We start from the raw sequence: 20,223 nt of genomic DNA on the forward strand, positions 1-20,223 counted from the left end.
TTCTCTGATGCTGAAATGTCTTGTCCCTCCAGAATCTGTACATATTGTGCAGATGCTTGTTTCCAAAAGGGCTTTGATGTCCATGTATCCCCTGAAGATGGCAGAGTTCAGTATTTTCTGACTCTTATAAAAAGAGAATGAATAGAAAATCATGAAAGTATTTGTTTCAGATTAAATTGTGATGTGTTGTGTGGTGGGAAAGATCAAACACTTTTCAAATAAAATGCTCAAATATTTCTTTACATTGCTGTCAGTTGTAATTTCTGGCATGCCAGAATGATATGAATTACGGGTATTTAACATATTTACATATTTCCCAATTGTCTTTCTTTTCAGCTCCGCTACAAGGAAACATTTGAACACGCAAAGGGTAAATATCACACAGTGAAGGATGCCCTGGACATTGTCTATCATCGCAAGGTCACTGATGACATCAGCAGTGTACGTGTCATGCATTTTTATACTAACTCAGTGTTGATTCTTTTCATTGTCTAAAAGTAGTACTTTCATGCAGTGAAACAGTGTGCAATGATTACTTCCCATTTCTTTCAATTGAAAAAACACCTGTTGCCGGTAGAAGTTTAAAATTTGAATTTTTCTTTCTTAATTCTTAGATCTATGAGTTGTTATTTGACTAATATTATTATTCTTATGCCTCCAGGTGAAATACAAGGAGAAATATGTAAACCAGTTGGGTATCTGGAGATCCATTCCAGATCGTCCTGAGCACTTCCATCACCGCATGGTCACTGATTCAATCAGCGATGTAAGATTTTTCTTAACTAACAAAATGAAACATAAAAGGTAGCATATACTTATTATGAAAATAATGTAGTGAGAGAAATGGAGCATGCTGCACCAAATAAGTAGAAAGAGCAGTATCTGTAAATCCAGACAAAATACATCAAATGTGGTCAGATCGCAATGGATGTGCCTGGAAACCACATATACATTGCTCAATGAAATTCAGTATTACATAGGAAATGTATCTTCTATAACTGACTTTAAATATGCCTCAATTAGTGAACCTTATCTGCAATGGCGGTTAATATCCCCCATATCATGAGGGTGACTGTAAACCATTCAAATTTCTAACTCAACACTACTTTGCTTGCTGATTCATTTAGGCTTATACTTATAATGGGAAAATGCTGTTTCCTGAAACACTAGCCTGGAAATATCCTTTATGACATGTGGTCGATTGTCATCTATGGTTTAGAAATATAACATAAAAAAAGCGTAAAACTGTAAATACATTCAACAAAACAATATTTTAATTCTAAATTCAGTGAAGTACAAAAAGTAACAGACTGATAACATAATTTACATCCCAGCAAATTCAAGGGCTTATTTATAGTTTGACAGAAATCCCATGCACAATAGTTAGAGAGTGTAAATGAGTATATATGCTACTAAACAGTCTTAAACTCTCATTACAAGTTCAGGGCTAAATTCCAAACTCTGCACAGACAAGAGTTTGCACAAGGATCAGGATCATGATTTCCAGTTGTCACAACCTCCCAACTTTCCCCAGATAGAAATCTGCTGAAATATATTAGGGGAAAAACGCCAAAAAAAGGCAAAACGTGGAATTTGATGTGTTAATCACCAATTCCTGATGCTATGCCTCCTTTTCAAGTTTCACAATATTTAGTAAACATGGTAAATGGTTATTATTGCATGTGGTAAATACCTCAACCTAATCTGCCCAACTCATAAAAAGGGTCTAAATTATCTGGGCAAGATGAGACAATCTACCCCCATAATGTATCGGGCATATATGAAATAGGAACTGGGACTTATTACGAGCAGCAGGAAGGATGAAAAAGCCTTTGAAAAAATGAATAACTGTAATATGGGGAGATACTGAAGGATGTATGGAGCTTTATGGTGTTTCTAAAGGAGATTCATACAAGGAACGAGAATCTAAAATGCAAAATAGATGTAAGATATTCCTGTGGTGAGCAACTCCCTTACCGACACCATTTGCAGTCCTGGACGTTTGAGTGATAGCTTCATGCATTCTGCCTGTTGTGGTCTTGTTTTGCTTCCATTGAACTAATTAGAATAACACACCTCAAATCAAAGATTTGTAGATGAAAATTCAAAGACTGAAGATATTATCTGTAATGACCTGGGGTGAAGTGATAATCCTAGGTATTTCTCAAACAGAGATTTAAGCAAAGTTTAGAACCAGCAGGTAATGGTGCAATGAACAATATACATGTTAGGAATGTAATAAGACCCATGGAGACTGGCCAGGGTTTTATTGAGGTAAATGAGTGCAGGATTGATGACCAAATAAACAATTCTGCATCACTTCAACCCTTCCCCAATTGATAAACTAAAATTACAAAGTGTATTTTAAAGAGATGATGATAGATAGCATGTGATGCACACACAAGAAGCACAGCATAATGTTTCAGTAAAGAAGCAGTGTAGAACTAAGTTATTTTTTTCTCTTTGGAATTTGAGAAATGCATCATATATCCAAATCGAAATGTACTTTTTGATTCATGTTTCTAAAAATGTGTTAAATTATCTTTTTTTTTGCAGTTTAAGTACAAGGAAGACTTGACCTGGCTGAAAGGTATCGGCTGTTATGTCTGGGATACTCCAGATCTGGTCCTGGCAGAACAAAACAAGTCCCTTTACAGCATGGTATGTAGTCAAAATATATATAACCACAAAAATCATGACTACAACAGATTAAAATTTATTTTTACATGTTCCATACACAGTTGTCTCAATTACTACAGACATATGTATATTCATTTTTTAGCTATGGATATTACTCCAACAGATGTCCTCCTAGTTTTCTGTTAAAAACATAATCTTCACTGTAATTTTATTTATTTTGTACTTAGCTGCTAATTGAATTTCATGGAAGAGTGCTACGGTTTCTAAGATGTTTTGGATTTCTAATTTGTAAGTTGAGGATATTTGCTATTCGTTAGACTCTTACCATATTTTTTTATTTTTGTATTTCTGAATTATGCATAGTTTCTCTTAAAACATTCAACAGTATGGCAAAAAATACTTGCAAAATATTGGAAAATTCTAAATCCAATATTTTCATCATCTCAAGTTTGTATGGGTGAGTTCAATGATTTCTTTGTCTTTCTGCAGTGCAAGTACAAGGAGAAGTTTGAGAAGATAAAGTCTACATTCCACTATACAGCAGATACCCCACTCTTCAATCATTTTAAGTATGCTTCAGAGCTTATGAATGAGGTATGTTCCCGCTTCTTTTTGGGGCATGATGAGTGAAGACGCACCACCCCCATCTCTCCGGTACCTTTGCACTCTTTTCAGCATATTATGTGCCCGAGGTTTCATGATAAAGAGGCTAAAAAGGCACCTGTTGCTGGAAAAGTGGTGGCACCTCGCCTTGTGTAACCTGCGTATGGAATTCTTACAATTCCTAGAATCATTACTACCTGTGGTAGAAAGATGTTATGAAAACTAGCCCCACTTAGAAACTGGAAGATTGCCTAAAGACATGGGGCATCATTTATTAGGAAATGGCACAGCTCATGCCACAAGCAATATTGCTGTGCCGAGCTGCTTCATTTCCAAAATGCAGGAATGTGCTGTATTTTCAAGAATACAGCGCATTCTTGTGTTCTCCCCTGCACCGGCGCTAAATCAGCTGCCCAGCATCAAGGCAGGCACCTTTGCAAGAATGCCTGCGTTGCGGGAGTGATTGTTTATTTGCAGGAAGAGGCCCTTTCCTGCACATAAACAATCATTAATGGTGATTTGCTCCTTCTATGTGTGCTGCATAATACAGCACACATACAAAGAGCAAAAAATTAGGAGAAATAAAAGTATTTCTCCTCGTTGTGCCACTCTAACACTGCCCCTGGGGTGGCATTAGTTTATGGCACTGTCTCAGTTTTACAATTTCTCATATATTTAGGGCAGCATCAAAAAGGAATGGGTGTTCCATGGGTACGCCCACAGCAACACCCATTGCATGCCAGCTGAAAACTGTGTGGGGTGGCGCATATTTACAAGATGGTGTAAGCCACGAAAAGTGGTTTAATGCCATCTTATATATAGGGAGCAGGGCACAGGGCCCCTGGAGCATCTCTAAAAGTAACACTCTGGTGGCTCAAGGGCCTCATAAATGAGGCCCCATGTTTTAGAATTGGGACTTTGGAAGTACTACCTATTGTCCTGTAATAATGAGTGATACTGTTATTACCTATACAGTGAAAGTGATACCTACATGAAACTATAATAGGCATATGGAATATTTCATATACATATTTTTGCTTGTTAGACTTGTTTTGCACCCACCATTGCATATCATCCAGTAGGAGAATCTGGCAGGTTTATAAAAGGAAGTGTGCTGCATTCTGGGATGACAAAACTCCTGCACAGGGCTGTCTCCATCTAAGCGGTTGATTATAAATTATTTATATGGATAGTTACTTTTCTAAATTAATCACACTTATTTTATAGTAATGCATGAATTGAAAGTATCCATTATCATTATTCTTTATAACACTACATATGTAAAGAGTTTATGCAGACCATTTTGTGTGTGTAATTATACAATTCCAACATTCAGTTAGGTAGACCAAATGATACCGATATAATGCCTTAAATGCCATTGTTAATTTGATAAACATTTTTACTTGAGAAGTTTTAACATGTACCTGTATTTTTATTTTATTGTAATTGTAATATGTTGAGTAGAGATTGTACAAATCTGATTATGAGAAGGAGAAAACCAAGTACAGTGTTGTTGTGGACGATCCCAGACATCTGCTGGCTAAGAGTGCAAGTGAACAGATCAGTCAGGTAACAGTGCCAGCCATTCGCAGCACCCCTCCTGCATCTGTCTGCACCCAACGTCCAGAGGCAACCAACATTGTCATAGGGGCATCCTATGATATGTCAGTGTTCCATTTCTGTTGTAAGTTATAATGACTGTACTGCCACTCAAAAGACAAGACACCTTTCTGAGTGAGCCGTGGAGTACTCTTGTCTATTCGCATTCCTTTGACTCATACACAAGAGAAAGAGAAAGAAAGACCTTTAAATACAGTGTGTATTTAGCCATTTTATTTAAGTGCAAAATAAAGCTTGTCTGCTCGCTTAATTACAATGCCAAGAGTTTTTAAATCTATGCTCTGGTCTTAGATGTGCACCATCACACAGCACTATATTGCAAGGTGGTTTTATCTGCCAGTGTGTTGCACAGTGTGTGTAGTCTAAGGAATGGGAGTTTATAGAGTCTCAAGGCTGAAAGCTCCTGACTAGGGTCTAGAGCTGCCTTTATTGCTGTCTTCACGTCTTGTTTGTGCTTCGTTGCTCTTTGCATGAACAGAAAAAATATAAGTCTAGTGCCAAGCTGAGGCTGCAACAAGGATGTACTGAAATCCGGAGGCCAGACCTTTTGCGAGCCCTCTACAACACAAACATGTGGAGTGAGGTAACCTGATCAAAAGTGTACTAAATTTTGCAGATTATTAAAATTCTTAATGATCACTAATATACTGTAATATTTCTGATTTAACAATCATGAGTTCTTGAAATTAAAAAAACTCTAACCTTCCTTAGTAGATGGTATGATTACTAGCCACACATCCAAAATCTTCTGGTCCTCTTTCATTCCTTTTCAAGTGAATACACTTTTGGTTTTTGAATAATTCTATACAGGAACCTTGTATAACAGAAGCAAACACAATTTAGTAATATTAAGAACATACTGTAGATGTAGCCACTGTAGGAGTTCGCAAAAATACAGGGGTAGTATACCAACTGTGGATTTCATATCTACACTTCCTGTTTGACTTAATAGATTAATTTATATGCATCACACATGCCGTAGCTATGGGACAGTCTGTTGATAGGGGTACTAGCAACTTGTTGAAGAATGAAAAAACCATTAACCATAGTAAGGAGTTGAAACAATTTCCTGTTACCATTGACACCATGCAAACCATTATGCAACATGCACATGCATCACATCCTAGAAATGACCCTAAATAGACATAAAGTAAGAGGAAGGGGAAGGAAAAGCCAGAAGTAGGTAGAATCACTCTGAGAAGCAGCACAGGGAATACAGGATATTAAATAAAGAAGATGAATGACAACAAGCGAAGTATAGTAAAATATGACCTACCTGTCATATTGTTTGGATTGTGGTTGAATAGATTTACCCTAAAAAAATTAGGCATCATCCCATTTTCAACTTTAGTAGTAGTGAAGCATTACTTAAGTGTGTTTTAAAAATCTATACTCAGATTCTTTCTTGAATGTTGGACAAGAAAAGTCCTGAAACATGATTGGAATACCTCCTGGCCAGATGTCCTCTAATATTTAAGCAGCTCCAAAATGTCAGAATTCCTTCACATGTTCACAAAATTAGTTATGTTCTTTCTGCCTGCTACCCTGGCAAAACAACAAGCTGATTCCTGTGGGTCACCTAAATAGGATCAATGTAAATGCCTTCTGTCGGGGCATGCAGAGATTGGAGGTGGAAATACTATTTCATCAGGAAAAATAAGTTGTCAAAATGCTGCAATGACCACCAGTATGTTGCATCTGACCCTTTCAACATCAAGTCTTCTGATACTAAAATCAATTCTTAGTGGAAGAACACAAGTAGCTACTGATTGTTCCACACAAAGTTTCAAATACTGTGTCATCCTCCTTTTATACGTTTGGAATTCTAGTAAAAAGAAAAAAATATACAAAACACTATCTTGCACTACATCCGTAGCTTAAATATTTCTGCACAAGTAGAGTCGTTTTAGAATTATCATTCACCTATATTTGGTCTTCCCTCTGCCTACTGTTGAAGGGCAGTGAACTTAAGTCTATACAGAACATTTTTAATTTGCACCCCTGTGACTTGCAGTGCTGGTAATTTAGAATCGAGTCATCATTCCTCCATGCTTCCTGCTATTTGGATAGGCATCTTAAAGATTAAATCAATAAATAGAGTGCACACATTCCCTCAAAACCTGCTAATTGGTTAAGCATTTGGAGCACACAGATTGGTCTTATGGCATCTTTTTAGATCCTATTGACTTACTGATCTGTGAAACAGTGGGTTATGCACTTCACTCGTATGCCATCTCCATCTGATATTGTTTGTGGTATCAGTTGGCGTTTGGTGTATGACATCGGAGCTCAGATTTAAAACCATTTCTCCTCTGTTTCTGGGAGATTCTGAATTACTGACAATAGAAGCCATTGTGGTAGACCCTCCAGCCAGGATGATAATCACCAGGCCTCATGTAGAAAAATGTCTGAGGAATCCAGTAAACACACACATAATTTGATACGCAACATATAGTAAGCACATTTACAACACAAAAAGGTTGTTCTTACAAACAGTCAAGTGTACTCTGCTTTGATATTTGCATGCTTCCATTGTGACAAAGCATGTCACTAATCTGACAATATGCCTTGTGTTTGTCACTAATTTGTTTTGATATGTATTTTCCCTGGAATGCTTTTTTTGTGGTATGGTTTTGTGCATGCTTTCCTGGTGTGATTGTTACTGTCAATTGTATCCAGGTGATTTTGTAACACCAATAACTCAATACAAGTTATGTTTTGTGATATCATGTGGTAAACCAGGCAAACATTTTCTTTACATATGAGTAAAACATCTTTTATTAGCCCACCTATCAATATGATCATGGATAATTGTAATTGTGATAGCATGGTTTTTCCCATGTACAAAAATTAGCTACATTTGATAAGTTCTATTATAACATCAAAGATCATCTCAATTATTTTAATTTGAGAAAAGTCCTGGCTCATAATATTTCCCCTTCATTACAGACAGAAGGATGAAATTCCCAATTTTCTTTTAAATATTACTTAGAATGTAAACATCAGATATTCACATTTGTGACACACAGATGTCGTTCATAGGTAAGTACGTATATTCATTATGTACTATAGCTGATCTCTGTATTTGTCTTTTGCATAATCAGTGGAAGTACAAGTACAATTATGAAAAGGAGAAGGCGAACTACACCACCGTCATCGATACCCCTGAGCACACGAGAACCCAGAGGGCCGGCAAGCAAATAAGTGATGTAAGTAAACTTGGTGAAAGTTAAGTACAAAACACCAGCCAGGTTTGACCTAGTACATATTCATATGCAGTTGGTACCTGTTTTAAGTGAGGTACAATATATGTGACCTGTTTAAGATTTTTTTTTTGCTCAATGACTGATTGATAGATTGATTGATATGACCTCAGAGAAGAGACGTCTGGTTTAGTTTTAATAGGTGTGACACACAGGTAAAAAATCCTGGTGGAAAAGGCCTAGGTCTTTTTTGGACATTCAGAGAAGATTTCATTTAAGAGATTTTGCAGGTCACCGTAGTCTAAATCCCTATCAACAAAAACCTTTCATAAATACATATTTTTGTCTGTATTTTTCTTTTCTAATCAGTTTCCCCTCATAGAAGGTTATTGTTTCATTTTCTGCAAAAAGCAAGATCAATTTGTTCTCTTTGACATTTGATTTCTTAGGAATAAATAAGAACCCCATGGGGCAGATTTTTGAAAAGTGGTGCTGCAATGGTGCAGCGCCACTTTTCCTGCGCCCTTTAGCGCCCCCTAATGCCACCATGGTAGCGCCATATTTAAAATACAGTGCACCATGGTGGTAGTTAGGGTGACTAGCATCATAATTCTTTACGCTAGTCTGGCACTTCGCAGGATTAGTGTCAAAAATTTGTAATGAGTGGGAGCCTCTTTTTAACACCTGCACTTAGCAGGTGTTAAGAAATGCAGGTGAAAACGGCGTGAAGGAATCTCATAGATCCCTTTGTGCCATTTTCACATCCCCCCTAGCGCCAGAACGACCCCCCTTGCATACATTATGCCTGTAGCAGGCATAATGTGGCGCAAGGGTTACAATGTGGCTCAAAGCACAAATTTGACCCCATGTTTTCACAGTTTACTCTGCATGAAGTCTTGATTTTGCCTGCAGTAATGAAATGCTTGAAATCTCAGTCTGGCACTACATGATGACCTACTCAGACAGATAGCAGAACAGCAACAGTCACTATCACCAATCTGGCATTATCAAAGAGGGATACTGTGTTTTCCTACTTTTTTTATCATGCTGCCTGACTGTTTTTTTCAGATCTTAAGTTGTTTTGAAGCATTAAAACCACTAACTCTCCAATCAGGTGGCATATACATTGACAAAAATAGAACAATCAGAAAGAAATGTCGCAACACTTTTTTCTGTTTTTTAATCAAGTTATTGATCTCCTCCTTTCCACTAGGATTGTATTCCTTTGTCAGACCACTGTATAAGTAAATAAATAAGCATCCGTAAGCTGGTGCTTGTTTCGTTTCAGAAAAATAGTTTTATGACATTGAGCGAGGGAAGATGTCTCAGGGCACTTTAAATAACAATTGGTCTCACTGAGTAAGTTACTCTTCCCCTCTGTTTCCTAGTTCAGTGCTGATAGTACTGGATATTCTTTATGAATAACAAATTCAAATGTTGCCTTCTTGGTTACCAAAGACAAAGTTATGTGAATAAAACTGGGTTGCTTAGTAATATAAACTTGTTTTTTATGTGGAATTGGTATAATCCACAGACTAGAGAAGCAGAGTGGAGAGACCAGGAGTAAATGCCCCTCCCACAACCCCACCAAACACATTGTATTCACATTATGAGACACAGGCCCTTATTTATACTTTCTTTGCGCCGCTTTTGCTTCACCTTTTGACGCAAAATCGGCGCAAACTTACAAAATACAATTGTATTTTGTAAGTTTGTGCTGAATTTGCGTAAAAAAAGACGCAAATGCGGCGCTAAAAAAGTATAAATACGGGCCACAGTGTTAAGGGTTTCCAGAATTCTGCCCTACCACTTTGAAGGCCAAAGAGTGGAGTTCACCTCGTAGAGACAGCGATAAAGAAAGTGAGGCAACCTAAAACAATAGATTGAGACATAATCTCATGAGTTTTCCTAATGTGCCACGTGAGTGGTGATGGTGCTTTAGTGAGCAGACAGTGCAGAAATGACAATATTGCACACTGTCAGGGTATTTGGATAATTCCCCTGAATGTTCAGAACAATCACCAGTAGAAGTAAGGATACAGTCTCGTTCAACTTGAAGAAAATAGCTTGTAATAGTGCCGGGTCATGTGTAACCACCATGTTCCCTTCCTTCAAAACACATATGCATAGGGGTTTCTGTGACCAATGTACAAATGGATTCCAAACCTATCAATGACAGAGGCTAAACGAATCATATTAATTTAAGAAAGACTTACCAGGACAGCATTTAAACTCTATCAACCTCTGTAATGTGACTTATATCTAAACTAATTTTATGACTTAATACAGTAATATTAATGTTCATAATAACGCATGTTCCTTCTCATTAATTCTTTTAGATCATTTACAAGATGGAGTACCAGAAAGCCAAGGCCAAGGGGTACACCTCCATCCATGATACACCGTTGTTGCTGCACATGCGCAAGGTCAAGGATAAAATAAGTGAGGTAAATGCACATTTTCTTATGCCTTACACTTAGGGATCTCTTATTTTGGTCCACCCAATCATAATGCATACATAGCAAGTCTCATATTTGTCATGTATGTATATCACAGGTCACCAATAAGACCCATAAAGATGCCAAACTTCTCTACATATATGTAAATCAACACTGCCTTAGAGCACGACCCTGCACTAAGGAGTGATTTTCTGGGTCACTTGATAGTGACTGCACGAGATTTTAGCAGCAAGATTATGGTCAAGTTGTGCAGTGAGCAAGGGAACAGGGCCCATGTTTTATATATATGTAACTCACATTCACTATTTTAAAATTAGTTTTATTTTCGTTTAACAAAACAACATCACAGTAATGATCATCAGTTAGTAGCTGTTATTGCAATACAAGTATAAAAAACGGTTTTAATTATGTGTACCTAAGATACTTAGGACTGCATAGCCTATCCTTAGTAAACAGTATTGCATCTTTTTAAGGATCACATGCATTGCTAATATTGTTTCTTCATGCAGCTGAAATACAAAGAACTTTATGAGAAGAGCAAGGGCAATTGCAACCTGATCGCAGACGCTGTGGAGATCCAGACTGCAAAACAAGCCTACAAGGCGATCAGCAACGTGAGTTTCAAACAGTGCGAGACAGGTTATGTGTAATGATTGATTGCACATATTACACAGGGAGAATATCTTTTAAGGTTAGTCAAAGTTGTTCAATCGCACAGTGAATTGTATGTCCGTAGCTAATTGTCAAAGAATGGCAATGGACAGAGAGTTAACAAAAGTAGCTTAACATTTTCAATCACCTCGTGTAGGGATTTAATGTTTGAGTGGCTAAGCTTAGTTTAACTAGCGGGAACAACCCATCAACGGTAAGCAAACGGAGGCCTCTCACAGTCATTCACTGTTCCCGCCTTCAGGTTGGCCAAGGGCAAGGGATGCGTTCATTTTTTTAAACTTTATTCAATGCTTTATAAATAATCATAAAACAACAAAGGAACAAAATACATGGATTTATGAGACAACTGCACATAAAATAAGTGTTTACAGTAAAATTTAATTGAGTTGCATAACTGAATGGCGTTTTTTAAATATCGTTCAACTGAACAGCAGGCCATGGGACTGGATAAAAATAATAAAAGGCAGGCTTATGCTTTTACAATCCATGCAATTAAGAACAGACACAAAATATTTACAAAAAAGAATACAATGTATCAGAGAATGTGGAGATACATCATCACAAGGACAGATTAAGAAAGAATCAGTGTTAAACTGGCACAAGAGAAAACATAAATCACTTCTAATTGATATAAGGGTGAATTCTGGACCTTTCCCAAACATTGTTGATAAAAGGTAAGTAAGGTTAAATTTTCTCACAAGTTTTGGACAATGGCAGATCCTCTTAAGGTGGATTTCTCCAAAGACTCCAAAGACTTCATTTCTTGATTTGCAGAGGAGAATAAATAAAATTTTGACCCCTACGCCATTGTCCTTGAATCCACTCCAGTGAGGTGAACAGGACAGATCTGCCAAAGGCTTGCACAGATTTGTTAACATACCTCAGTCAGCAGATCTTATAACCTCCTTCTTCGGCTAAAAAACTTGTTATAACATGATGATTCTAAGAAGCATGCCTGTTTCCTCATACTGAAATCCAGAGGACTAGCAAGATTACTTTGATGACATCTTCCATAAAGGTAAGACCTAAGTCCTCATGTGTACCCTAGAGGGAACATGAGTGGGCATCTACCAAAGCAGTTTTTCTCCAGTTAAAGTTCATGGCAATCCTGAAATCCCCACATGACAACCCTATAGGTCATAACTGTGAAACACTTGCTCTTGTAAACTTCTAAAATCTAAAATGTATCATTCTATTTGCTTTTCATTCCACTGGCAAAATCAAATAGGCACCAACAGACTGAATAAATTGGACACCCTGTTGGAGATACAGGTTAGCCAGGAGCGTTGTGAATCAATTAGCCCCTCGAGATAGGGAAAACCGTTGACCTTGGCAATGGCCTGCCATTAATGGTGATGGCTCTTACTCTGCCCCATTGGTAACCATAAGTCATAAAGTGTGTTTGGCAATGTTCATCTCGAGTTTCAGATTGTCCATAAACTTGACAAACTTGTCAGTGAGAGCACTGGGGGTGCAGGATATCAAAACGATGGAATCTGCATAAAGAGGCTCTGAAACGAAAATAGAACCTACCCTTGAAAGATCCTTGCTTCTAGAAATCAAGTATGAACTTAGTTCATTAATATTCATTAAAAACAGAATGGGGCGAGCACATAACCCTGACAAACCCCTCTTGCCAAACTAAAGGGTTCTGTACACTCCGTCTCTATCTTGTATATCGTAACTGAAGCTGTGATGCCACAAGGTAGAGCTCGTAAGAAATTCACTAGTGTTTCTGGTAGGCATGTCTTGAGCAGAATATAGCACAGCTGGGATCGGTTAAACCAATCAAACACGCTGCTCAACATCATGAAGGAGAGATATAGCATTAATTAAGGGTTTTAATGTGGACAGTCACTGTTAATAGCATAAAAAAATACATGTTTACAAAATATGATGGTTAGGAGGAACAACTGCAATATGCAGAAATAGAGCTCTAGGAAAACTCAACCCTTGCAATGGGTAGTCAGGAATATGAAGAGATATTTAGATTTGAAAATGGCATTAACTTTTCAATGAAAAGTTAAGTGAAAAACAATACTTAAAAGATTCAAATTCACATTTGTCGGACAATTGATCAGTGTTCATGTACATTAGAAATCTAGACCTTAGGTCCAAGCATCTATAACACTGGTCTCCTCTTTATTACCCTCACCCTCTCTTGCAAACAATGTTCTTACTAAACTCCTGCATGGTGATCTCTAGAGATGCATTGACTCAGTCATTCATGGGCATACCTTTGGACGTTGCGATCCCTGATGCAGTAAACCTAGCTTTCCTGCACTCTATTTAGGGCAATTAATATATTAGTACAATTCACAAACACCTAAGTATGCCTTCACTGTCATGTGCAGCACCAAACCTAAGCACTGAGGTGAGATTACAGTGTTTAGAGCATATTTCGGTGTGTGTATGGCTACTTCCAAAACTGGTGCAATAATACGTGGTGTTCTGGATATCCACATGGAATGGGAAACTGGGTAGGTTTGATTATTCTTATCACTCGCTTTGCTTAATAAGTCAGTAGTCCATGTGCATCTAATTATTCCAAAAATGAGAAACAAGAAATATGATAAAAGCTTGAATTTGTGTAAGGTCTCTGTCTACCTCAAGGCACACCAGTAAAATGTACTTATGAGATGAAGCAGCACTCTAGGACTTGCCTATAGAGATGAGAATGAGCTCATCCACAATTTTATATATTTGATAAGTTTTTACCCAATCAGAATACAGACTACAGCACAATAATTCTGCACTGGCCTCCGACTGGTAAAGGATTAGGTCCTCTTCCTCGATAATTGCCTTTGTGAGGAATTGTACAAGAGTATCTAGAACTAAATATCATCTGACCAAAATATTGTGTCATAAATATTAGTTCCAAAGATATCACCCCATTTGAGTTATAATATAAAGTCAACCCACAATGGGACTATATTTTGTGAACAATATTTAGGACACAATATATATGCCAATATATATGCCGGACTATATTTTTGTCAATGGTATTCTGACATGCAACACTGTGTGCAGAGCTGAAGTCCCAATAGATTTGAGGATGGATTATGTTTCTAAACATTTGTGGGTGGGGTTAAGCACCATCAAAAAGGTATAGGTGGAACTAAATCCCTAGCAGATGAGTTGGTGGAGCTAAATCCTGCACAAAGGTCTGTTTGAAGGTACACCTAAATTAAATCCCAATAAACGTGTTGAAATAGTTACTGTTTCTTCACAGCTGTTGGGAGAATAAGTGGTGTGCAGCATACTGCTAAACTCCACCAAAGATACATTCATTCTTAAGTGTCCCTCAAATTACTAACCTGCGTTTTGGTATCTATATTAGAAAAAAGAACAAATAAAAGTAACATTAGAAACATGTGCTACTTAGTAGGTCCGGGAAAATGTTCATTTACAACAGCATAATCTTGCATAGTTGCTGGCATTTCACGTTACGTGTGTTATGCAAAATGACTGATTACCCCAGTACGCTGCGTCATGGTGCTGAGACTTTATTTGGGTCTCAGCTGGAAGAAAGCAAACGGACAGAACATGGGTGGTGTTGCCCAGGCCATGTGTGGTTTTGGTCTAATTTTTCTTAGTACAAAATGCGTCCTTGCAACAAAAACAGTTGCGAGAATGCATTTCGCGTGTAAAAAGCCACAGCTTGCGTTTTGCATAATGATGTATCATTTTTGGTAAATTTGTGGGTATTTCACCTACATTCTGCAAAGGAAATTAAGCACATTTTGCCCAGGCCTACCATTTAGGTTCTCTAATAACAGTGTGTGCCAAATTAGAGAATTACATCTTCAATACTGTTTACTCAGAAGTGGATACTACTTGCACAATATTTCGTTTCCTCTTTCTTGAACATAGTTACATCATAGAAAACAAGTGATTGACATAAGACGGCATATTTCATATTTTTACATATAGTAATAATGAGTAGCCTTATTAATTTAGTCATGAAAGTGAATAAATACATTTTGTCCATTAAAACATTTGGACAGTTTGTTAATTAAATAATAATGTCATTTATACCAGTTTAAAAAAGTTAGCAGTAATTCCTCAGTTACTTGATATAATATTATATATCAAAGATAGTTAAGCTATTTTATAAAGCTCTACCACCGACAAGTGGTGTGCCTGCGCTGTACAATAAACTGGGGTGCAAAACCAAGACTGATGAATGATAGTGAATGGTGCTGGAGATATATTGTGTTGGAGGCAGTGTCCCCAAAGACAGTCTAAAGTACGCCATGCTCACTGCTTTATTTGGAAAAAAAACTGCAAGGGCCCAGAGTTTAATTAGGATGCCTTTATTGCGGAAGGCAGAGGTTACTAAATGCCAAGGCTACCTAGTTTTGATTCCACTGCATGCCTCTTTCTCCCTGCACTGCCTCTCACATTATAACACTCCTACATTTTCTTTTTCATCCTAGTTTTTTTCCCTTTATTTGCTTTTTCCCTTTTTCTGTACTTCTTTTTTTCTTTTTCTAAATTTCGCCCTCTTGCCAGGGGTCAAAGACTGATGATGGAAAATAAGACAATGTCGCTAAAAATGACCAACCTTTGGCACAAATTATGCACTGCAACTGTTTCCTTTTGATATGGCCAAGACTTTTTGAGTATTGAAATGGGAGCCTTGCACAAAAAGAAGGGGCAGCCAAACTACTTTCACATTCTCGTTGTGCAATGCAGTGGCATGTGCAGAAGGTCCAGGGGCAGACTTTCTGAAATGATGGTGTGACTGACGGTGGACTACATGGGGCAGTAATGTGGTGAACTTTAGAAAGACCAGAGGCCTTTTATTATTGTGATAACAGTACCGCTCCAGAAAAGAAAATTATGTAATTCAGTGTTTTTGATTCTTTTTACAGCTGGATTATAAAAAGAAGTATGAAGCTAATAAAGCTCACTGGCAGTGGACGGTGGACAGGCCGGACTTCATGCAAAATGCAAAGGCGTCCATGCAGCAAAGTGACGTACGTATAGAAAGCCAGACCACTTCCTAGAAACTAAACTTTGTTCGTACATATGCAAAGTAATGGCCACTGTGCCTTGTGACTTAAAATCAGTGACTGACATATTTGCATGTATTTATTTATTTTATCAGTCTGAGTGATGGAATCTTACATTTATCTGTTTTTTTCCTATGGAATCCCATAAGCTAAAGATGAGTAGTTTCTAATCATACAATATAGTTCACTAGTGTTGCACAGCATTGCCAATATTTTACCTTGGCATCACTGTATTGCCCATGGAATTGCTTAGGAGGTTGACAGCATCATATCAATGCAGCAGGAACACAGTAAATGTCAACAAGATGCACAGCGTCTCCCATGCAGGGCATGAACATGTCCTGAGTGTCATAGCATCAATCTCACACCAATCTATTCAGGCATTAGAATGACAGGAGCTGCATGGCTCTACTTATATAAAATATTCAGGGCATGGAAATAGTCTAATAGGTGTAGCAAGTGTCACGTGTCATCCTCTTCAGGACCCAGACATACTCTCCCCAAAGGTGCATGGCAGCTACGTTGTATTATTCCATTAAGGACATGAAGGTAGTCTATAAATAAATTATATTGACCAATCTAGGGGACTGAAATATCCAAAGAAGCATTTCTTCTTTTATAATTCATCCAACTGAGGGATGAAGATAACTATTGATGCATGGTTCTTATTTTATATTATCCTAGTCAATATCCTAGGATGCATGGCTGCAATATCATAGTATACTGCTCAGTACATTAAAATGGTCTGAGGTCTCTAAATGTAGTCTCAAAGCAATCTTTCAGATATTAGGCTGACAAGTGTTGCATATATAACCCTATACAAATAATCAATATACCATATATGCATGGCTGCTATTTACATCATCATGTTCAAGGCATTAAAATATCCTAAAATGTATGACTTCTAGCCTATATTATCCCATTCAGCCCATGAAGATACCCTGCAGTGTATGACTGTTGTCTAATTCATATTCAAGGCATTAAGTTATCTTAACATGCGTTTCTACTGCCTGATTGTATCCTATTCAGTCCCAGAGAAGGGATTGACATTCATAGTTTGACTCTTACAACATCTGTGTAAGATATTGGGAAGGTAAAGTGTATAGATAGTAATTTATGCCATTCAGGGAATTATGAAAGCATAATATGCTTTGCTAGTATCTTATATTGTTCCATAGCAAGCATGGAAACAGCCTTATATTGGTTGCTGCTAACTTATGTTGTCCTTATCATAAAACTCAGCATGTTATTCCACTTAATGTTAGAATAGACGATAATTATCACACCTGATAAATTCCAAACACCTTGTTATACGTTATCACATTGCAGAAGGGCTTCTTATAATCAGGCCTTGAGTTACAAACATAGGGCATCATTCCATGTGCCCTAGAGCAGCTTCCGGCCAGGGACCTGATAAGGGCCATCACTAACTAAAGATTGCAGAGTTTGTAGGAATTGTGGGCCAGATGTATCAAAGGAGTTTGCATTCGCAAATGGTGTGAATCGCAAAATTCCACCGTTTGCGAATGCAAAACCGCCTTTCATGATTTATGAAAGGAATTTGCAGTGCAATTTTAAGGAATTGCAAAAATAGTGATGCCTTAAAATTGTGACTCCAATTAGGGAATCGCAATTTGTGATTCCCTAAATAGGTAATCTCAAATAAGGAATACCTATTAGCGATTATCTATTCACATGTATCATGCATTTCCTAAATACAAATTTGGCATTTAGGAAATGCAATTACCACAAATTAAAGTTTGGTGGTAAGCATGTGCAATTTTTAAAAATGCATTACAAATACATTTTTTAAAATGACATGTTGCGCATACATGCCCTTGGGCATGTGTGCGCTTTACATGTCCACAAATATTTTTTTGGGGTGCATCAAACAGGGTCTTAGGCCCCCAGCACCATGGGGTTTGCATTACCTAATTTGTAAATCCCTGACAGGAATTCGCAAATTCGGAAATGCAGAACCATTCGCACCTTGATGAATGGAGTCCCATTCCCTAATTGCGATTTGGTAATAGCGATTGTGAGTTTTAAGAAATCGCTATTACCGAATTGCAATTTTCATACATCCCATTTTGCATTTCTTAAATGAAAATTTCTTAAAAATTGCTATTTAGGAAATGCAAACCTGGATGTTGATACATCTGGCCCTATGAGTGTGACCCTCGTGGTCTCCTTAGAAATGAGGAATTAGTGGAGGAATCCAGATTCCCCTGCATATTTCTCATTTCTGTCTGACTCGTGGAAAAGAACCTTGTGCAAAGCACATTTACACATTGTGACTGCAAGCAATGTTGTAGTACCTTTCAGTAGAATTAGAAATGCAATATATATTACATTCATTTATGCAGACCATGTTTGAAACAAAAGTAAAGTATACAAAAAGTATACAAAAAAAGTTATGCATTGAAAGACTGAGTTAATCTCAGCCACTGTTAACTACTCAGGCTGCATCAAAGTGCACCATTATTTTGCGCACCATACCACACCAGTCTAGACCGAGCCATATGCAAATCAGTCTGGACCCTAATCCAATGGGAATAGTCCAGCCTGAATTTACAGGCAAGGTCCTCCCTGAACCTGTCCTGAACACAAGCAACCTATGACCAATTTTTCCCTTATTGGGGCGTATCTCTCAGGCATGGCTTGATTCTAATGGCCCAGTGAGAATGAGAAGTCCAAATGAGGGCATCACACTGAGGTATACAAAAAAGTGATGGATGGAATGCTTGAATTAATATCAGCCACTGTTAGTTACTCAGGGACGTATCCCAGTCCATCATCATTTTGCACACCATACCACCTCAGTGTGGACGTAACCATAGCAAATCAGACTTGACCGTGCACTAGTGGAAACGCTAAACCATGTTTGATTAGAAAGTGAAGCAATTAACAAAAGGCCTGACTAACAGTGTGCTAAAGTCTGTTTCCACATTTGTTTTGAAATCGTGTTTTGCTTCTTGGTGGTACACAGTAGACAATGTTTCTAATAATCATTAACACTACAGAGTGTTTGCTCAGTAACTAACTTATATTCTTCTTCCCCATAGTATGATTACAAGCTGGACAGGGAGTGGCTGAAGGGATGCAAACTCTCTGTCACAGATGACAAGGACATGGTGTTGGCTTTGAAGAATGCTGAAATGAACAGTAATGTGAGTGTTTAGAAACAAACATGCTGTTTGCAGAGTCATTTCTTCTTTTGCATATTCTTGACATGCTTGTAATACAGTAAATCAATGTGATCCTGTGCACTTTGTTTTAGTACATTTGAAATGGTCATTGATGTAAGGGTATTTGTTTTAGAGGGTGGTAAAGTTGTGCTGATTTTCTGAAAGGGTACAGAAACAGCTTTCTTTTACCTCAACAATTAAAAACAAGAAGCAATTAGGAGGAGTGGTACACCTCAGTGTTACGCGATTAGTCTGAAAATGTATAGACTGTACCAATAACTTCTGCCGCCATAGTACTTTGCATTTATGCAGCTAAAAGTATTAACGATTCCTCAGTAAGGCAATTTTTTAGAAGGACTCTGCTATTCACACATAATTGGCACCTACACAATTGTAGGGATATGACATGCTTGTTTGTTCAAGGGTGGATAAACAGTGACCATGTTGGTCACCTCCCTTCTTGTAGTTGGCTTCTTCCATCAACTATTACTATCTTTTACATGGTCTTCCATAGCTGGTTACCGGGTGCGCCCACATGAATATCCATTATATTCATTAGGAGGAAGTTTGCTAGCCAATAACTTCATCTGATCAACACTTCACCCTTTGTGACAAAGGTGCATGTTTACGGGTGTGCAGGTGCGCGCTGTGCAGAACTGCAAAGCTCAGATAAGTGCATATGCTCACCAGCAGACCCTGCAATCTACCACTGGCTATTCAATACAAGTGACAATGGTTTAAATGATGGATTTGCATCAAAGCAGGACCAGAGCATTAAACAAACATAAATGGATGGAGAGACTATAATCATAAATTATTT

At 37.7% G+C, this 20,223-nt stretch overlaps 1 protein-coding gene across 26 annotated transcripts in view; it reads left to right on the forward strand.

The window, feature by feature from the left end:
- Window positions 1-20,223, forward strand: part of NEB (nebulin) — a 375,459-nt gene that overhangs the window by 259,796 nt on the left and 95,440 nt on the right. For 23 of the 26 annotated variants that reach the window (XM_069225183.1, XM_069225192.1, XM_069225189.1 and 20 more), the window contains 10 exons: window positions 337-441; window positions 662-766; window positions 2,557-2,661; window positions 3,130-3,234; window positions 4,708-4,812; window positions 7,968-8,072; window positions 10,406-10,513; window positions 11,035-11,139; window positions 16,075-16,179; window positions 19,281-19,385. In XM_069225183.1, the coding sequence (XP_069081284.1) occupies window positions 337-441; window positions 662-766; window positions 2,557-2,661; window positions 3,130-3,234; window positions 4,708-4,812; window positions 7,968-8,072; window positions 10,406-10,513; window positions 11,035-11,139; window positions 16,075-16,179; window positions 19,281-19,385 (1,053 nt within the window). Of the gene's footprint in view, window positions 1-336; window positions 442-661; window positions 767-2,556; window positions 2,662-3,129; window positions 3,235-4,707; window positions 4,813-5,341; window positions 5,447-7,967; window positions 8,073-10,405; window positions 10,514-11,034; window positions 11,140-16,074; window positions 16,180-19,280; window positions 19,386-20,223 lie in introns of all 26 variants that reach the window. The other 3 variants (XM_069225184.1, XM_069225209.1, XM_069225195.1) reach the window with 1 other exon arrangement.

This window comes from Pleurodeles waltl, chromosome 3_1 (genome assembly GCF_031143425.1).
Source record: "Pleurodeles waltl isolate 20211129_DDA chromosome 3_1, aPleWal1.hap1.20221129, whole genome shotgun sequence".
Classification (NCBI taxonomy): Eukaryota; Metazoa; Chordata; class Amphibia; order Caudata; family Salamandridae; genus Pleurodeles; species Pleurodeles waltl.